This window comes from Vicia villosa, linkage group LG5, assembly GCF_029867415.1.
Source record: "Vicia villosa cultivar HV-30 ecotype Madison, WI linkage group LG5, Vvil1.0, whole genome shotgun sequence".
In the NCBI taxonomy this organism is placed as follows: Eukaryota; Viridiplantae; Streptophyta; class Magnoliopsida; order Fabales; family Fabaceae; genus Vicia; species Vicia villosa.
The window spans coordinates 173,017,593-173,023,678 of NC_081184.1; the positions used below are offsets into that span (position 1 = coordinate 173,017,593).

A 6,086-nucleotide genomic window follows, 5' to 3' on the forward strand; every position below is an offset into this window, starting at 1 on the left:
ATTGTAGAATATGACGTCCTAAACAAAACTCTAGATTCTAAAATTCAGTGTAATTTTGTCAATTTTAAAGATTTGTATGAGCTTTTTTGAGTTAGGCAAAGAAAAACTAAATACCAATATATTTAAATTTAACGTATAAAACTATAAAATATAAATTCAAATCATTACGTTTTTTTTTATAAAAAAAGAACAACAAGTAAATTGCTTAAAAGTTAAAAGTAGTTGCTAATAAAAATATTGCAAGAAAATGAAAATTGTTGCCACCTTAGCAACTAATAGTCAAGAAGTAAAAAATAATAGTTCAGAAAAGAGGTAGCCATGAAACTATGGATGGAAAGCCTTTGCCAAACCAAAAGCAGCAGCAGAGGCAATGGCACCAATTAGAGCAGTTTCCAAAGCACTTCTAATAGGTTTATTTCCAGTGAAGTATCCCTTGACAAAGCCAAAGATAAGCAATGCAATCAAAGTAACAAGTACTGAAAACATAAGAGCCTGAGTAATGTTTTGAATGAACATGTAAGGACTGAGAGGAACAAGTCCACCCAATATGTAACCAATGGCTATTGTCATTGCACTATACAATGCTCTCCTTGGATCTGGCTTCTCTAATCCTAGCTCAAACCTGTGGAATATATGATGTGTTAGAGAGTGTATTACTACAAATAAGAAAAATTCATATCAATTAAAGTGACCAATATAGAGATGAAAGTTCTACCAAAAACAGAAGTTATAGTTTTGTAAAATGGATGAAGGCTTTAGAGCAACATCAAATTAGTCCAAAGAAATTTCCCCTTTGGCTAGAAAGTGGAAGTTGTTTTCATCCATCCCAATAAATGCATTAAGTTAAGAGAATTTCTTTACCTACCTCCTAACCTTCTTAGTCATCTTTGACGAATTTACCAAAATACCCCTTGTTTCGGAAATACATTTCCGAAAACGTACTTTTATTGGAAAAAAAAAAGTGTTTTCGGAAATGCACTTCCGAAAACACTAAAAAAAAGGTGTTTTCGGAGATGCATTTCCGAAAACACACCCTTTTTTTGGGAGAGGGGGTGTTTTCGGAGATGCATATCCGAAATATTTCAAGACTAAATTGGTCTTGGAATGTTTCAGATATACACTTCCGAAAGAATTCAATAATTATTAAAAAATTAAAATCAAGGTGAATCAATACAATTAATAGGTATAAAATGAAAGTGAATCAATAAAATGAAGGTGAATCAATAAAATCAAGGTGAATCAAAATTTACTAAACAATTTTAAAGTTAAAAATTATTTTACTAACTTATATAAATCAAAAACATCTTAATTTCATAAGTAAATTTTGAATTATATAAAATTAAATATAAAATTTATTCATTAAATAAAATTAAGACAAAATCTTTTTTTAATTTTTTTAAACTAAATAAATATTATAACTCATTTTTAATTATGAATCATAATAGAAATATATAAATATATAATCATAATTATTAATTTTGTAAGTGAAATATATAAATATATAATAATTATTATATAAATATATAATAATTATTATAAATTAAAATACTTATTTTTTTAATTTTTATAATTATTATATAAATATATAAATATATAATAATTTTTATAAATATATAATAATTATTATAATTATTATGTAAATATATAAATTAAAACACTCATTTTTTTATTTTTTTATAAATATATAACAATTATTATAAATATATAAATAAAGAATTATAACTTATTTTGTAAGTGAAATTATTTTAATTTTTTTAATTAAAATTATTTTAAATTTTAAAATATGAACCAGGATAGAAATATATAATAACTATTATTCATAACTTATAAATTATATCAAAATATATAATTATTATTATTCATTACTTTTAAATTATATCAAATTTATGATATGTGAATTAATTAATATCTTAAAATTAATTTTTGCAATTTTTTTAGATTTTTTTTGTTGTTTCGGGGATGTATCTCCGAATTAGTCAAAATCTCAATTTTTGAGATTTTTTCGGAAATGCATTTCCGAATCGGGGTAAAATGGTGTTTTCGCTGGGGGTGACCCCACAGGAAGGTGGGTAAAGAAATTCTCTAAGTTAAATAGTATAAATTATCCGTCACATTTGTGCCTATAACATAGATGTGGTGCAAAGTTTTTACACTAGTGTAAAAATGTTTGAAATTTGGATCCAAATATTTTAAAAATTTTAAATAAGTTTTAATTTTTATTTTTCAAAAATTATTTTGTAAATCAGCTATAAATAATAATTTTGAAAAGAAAATGTGTTTTATAATGTTATAAAAATTAAAAAACAAAATCTCTAAAATTTATTTTTATTTTAAAAATAATAATAATTTAAAATTAAACTATCAAACTGAGATTAATTATAATCAAACTGAAATTAATTGTAATGGTAAAATATTTCACACGTGCATCACAATTATTCACAAGTAATATTTTATATGTGATTAAAAAAAATATATGTATAAAATTTTAACAGCTATAATTTACTGACGGTGTAAAACTTCTTTAAAAACTAAAATAATTTTTTTAAAAATTAAATCAAACAAATCCTTAATCTTATGGTTCAACTTCTTCTTTCTATAAATAGAAGCTCAACAAAGCAAATGAAAGCAAAAGTGAAAGTGAAGCACAATCCTCACTCATAGAAAAAGACTTGAAAGAAAAATATAGAGAGGCTCTTTTAGTTTTCCTTGAGAAAAATTTAATGAACCATTTTTTCAGAGTTTATCCTATCAAACACAAACACCTCAAATTTGATTCTGATATTGACACGAAGATATTGATAATACTTTTGTAAAACGTAATCATAAGTATTGGTACAAGTGTCTGATATCGACACAGACACAAACACGTCATTTTTCAGAGATATCAGTGCTACATAGGTTGTATCGACAAATTGACATACATTCTAGTGAAATCCAACTTAAGATAAACATTCACATTATTATTATTATTATTATTATTATTATTATTATTATTATTATTATTATTATTATTATTATTATTATTATTATTATTATTATTATTATTATTATTATTATTATTATAGTACAAGTTTAAAATGACATGGTTTTTTCTTAGAGAAGATTTTTCATATTAAAATATTGTTTGTTATTTTATATTTTTGCTTAGTGCATTTTTTTTATTCACATAGAAAATAAATTAAGAAGGCATTTTTTAACAGCTCTTACAAAACAAAGGATAGTAATTGTCACTTTTTTCTCCCGTTCAAGACATATGTGGTTTACTTGACTTACTTCATCATAAAATCAAGCCATGCTTGAGGATTCTTTGTGAGAGCATTCACAACAGGTTCATACTCATGTTCCTGAATCCCATATTCGGCCAATATTTCTGCCACCTCAGCCGCTTCTAATTTTTCTCAAAAAAATATTAAAATAAATTAAAATATTTTTTCAAGAAAATCATTTAACTAAATCAAATAAATAGTTCTAAGTTCTAACCAGTCTCTGGCTCGGCAATGATTTCATCTTGTTCCCTTTTCAATTCTCTACTGTAATGATCAGCTTCACTTTTTGCAGCCAAATAACTTCACAAAACAAATGCATAGTTTGTTTCAATTCATTTTAATAAATACATTATCATAGTATATAAGTTTAAGAATAGAGTACCCGCCAAGACCCATGGAGATGGCGCCGGCGGCAACTTCAGCTATGCCGGCTGTGAGGACTATGGAAGAGGTGACATTGGCGCCAGAGAGACCGGCAGTGAGGGCAAAGGGGACGGTGAGTCCGTCGGAGACACCGATGATGATGTCGCGGACGATGTGGCTGGCGGTGAAATGCTTCTCGGAGTGGTCATGGAGAAGGCTAAGTCTGTGTTCATGGGCAGCCATTTGAATGAGTAAGAAGTGAGAAGTGTGATATGATTATGGGTGGCGAAAACATAAATATATAGAAGCCCAAGGTGACCAATGGAATCATTTTCATTTCTCTTCACATTTTTGGTTAGACATCAATTTAGTAATACTAGTACTAGTGCTTTATTCATACCTCAAGTAATATTTCTTTTCTTGTTTAAATACTACGTGTTTAGGGACTAATATTTTACTTTCAAAATACATCTTATTTAATGTTTAGAAACATAAAATTGTCTTGAAACTTTTTCTAAACTGTTTATATATTTACCTAAGTGAGCAATAGTGTTTATATATTTGAACCATTTATTTTAAAATTTAATGGCTCAGATTCATTCGCATATTATACATTAAAAACTTTGAGTTTGTATAATTCCTATAATGATGTGTTAAGTTTACAAGTGTGCACCATAAATTCTAAATGGGACATCGAAAAGTTTTCTAGGGACAATTGTGAAATATTGGATCGAATTCTAGTATGGTCAAAGGGTAGTTTCTTAATTCATTCGTATATGATTCGTTATATGATAGTAATGACTACATTTGCTTCTTAATAGAATTGATTGACCTTATACACAACTATTATTTACACTAAGTGATATAAAACCATATTTATAAATATCAAAATCTTGAATATTCAATTCGGGACAAAAAACACTATCCATCACTAAATAGATCTGAGAACCAAATCAATCAACCTTAATACCAATAAATTTTTGCCAGGACGCCGATCATCGCAGCTTGTCTAACAACTAGCAGTAATGAAACATTTATTTTCTCTTTTTCTCACTTGACGCTTAAAGACATATTACAACATTTCTTTAGAGTATGTTTAACTTATATTTAGATTATTTTTAATTTCATATTTTTTATCGAAGTTCGTGTAACAAATTTATGTTTAATAATTTGAATTTGTAACCTTTTGTGTAAGTTTGTATGATAGTTTTATGTTTTTATACCAAATTAAGTTTATATTTTCGTAAGTTCACAAATTTGTGATTGTTTTGATAGTATTATATTTTTGTAGTACAGTATGGTTTTGAACTTTAGGATAGATGAATCCTTTATGACTTCAAGTAAATCAAACTTTAATTTTGACTTTGCATTAGCGGTGAATTTTTTTATTATTATATTTATTTAGCTAGTTTGTTATAATTCTTTATTATTATAAATATTTCAGTGTTACAATCTTGCCAATGATCCTTGCTTAGTCTATTTATTAATTTTTATAGAATTTTATGTAAAATTAAGTGTATGCTCTCAAAGTACTAAATTAGTATTATACACACACTTAGATTTTGTTTTCAAAACTCATGAAATTTGTTCAATCGATAACATGATGTCACACACAATGATAGAACAATGTGTACGACAACAAGAAAAAGTAACAACAAATAACAAATAAGAAAAATAAATGACATGTAATTGTTAACCCTATTTGGTGCAAAGTCACTTAAGTATTGAGGGCATCAGCCGAATGAAAGAAAATTCACTAATCAGTAGTAGGGATGTTAATTTGCATCTATTTATGGAGAACTCTGGCGGGATTATGCGTTCGGAGCATCGAAGTTGGAGATTTTTTCCTCCGTGAGGATGAGGATTGAGGAAAAAGTCCCCCCTATGACACTTTGGGAGGAGATTGGAAAAGTACCATCTACCTCATGGATTCCCCGACTCCGGCCATATTATTTAACTTTTAACTTTTATATATTATATAATAATATATATAAGTATATAATTTTACATAAAAAAATGTTAATGTATTAGAAAATGAAGAGTCATTAGTGGATATTTTATTTTTATATTTTATTATGTAATATATTGTTTTACTACTCAAGTACTCAATCTTATAAAAGTGCGCCCAATACAAAGAATGAACACACTGTCTCCTCCTTTTCTTTCCTCAATTATCTTTGTCTTCTCCATTCATCATCTCCTATGTTCTCCTCATCACAACAACCACTCTCCTTTGTTCATTTGCTTATGACAATTACTCTTCAAATTCACTTTACTTCCATATTAACATGTTTTTCATTCAATTAATAAATTAGTAGTTATGGATTTTCCGCACTCACACATGATCAACCACTTGCGTTGGAAGACAACGATACTATGGTAGTAAATTAGTGGAAGTGATCGGTAAAATAGCAAGTGTACTATTTTGCCTCTGTAGTAATAAAGGGAAAATTCCCC

General features: G+C 27.1%; 1 protein-coding gene across 1 annotated transcript; it reads right to left on the minus strand.

The window, feature by feature from the left end:
• Positions 1-272: 272 nt before the first annotated feature.
• On the minus strand, positions 273-3,916 carry LOC131608244 (vacuolar iron transporter 1-like). Its single transcript, XM_058880159.1, has 4 exons — positions 3,649-3,916; positions 3,481-3,566; positions 3,274-3,388; positions 273-622 (listed from the first exon to the last, which is right to left on the minus strand). The coding sequence occupies exons 1-4, from the start codon at positions 3,870-3,872 to the stop codon at positions 325-327; spliced, it is 723 nt and encodes a 240-aa protein (XP_058736142.1). The 5' UTR covers positions 3,873-3,916; the 3' UTR covers positions 273-324.
• Between the last annotated feature and the right edge of the window lie 2,170 nt (positions 3,917-6,086).

Bases quoted from the DNA above. Each gene is read 5' to 3' on its own strand.
- LOC131608244 (XM_058880159.1), bottom strand. From the start codon at position 3,872: ATGGCTGCCCATGAACACAGACTTAGCCTTCTCCATGACCACTCCGAG. The intron at 3,567-3,648 runs GTACTCTATTCT...TGTTTTGTGAAG, and splicing joins ATCTCCATGGGTCTTGGCGG to TTATTTGGCTGCAAAAAGTG. The intron at 623-3,273 runs GTAAGTCAAGTA...TATATTCCACAG, and splicing joins TGGCTTGATTTTATGATGAA to GTTTGAGCTAGGATTAGAGA.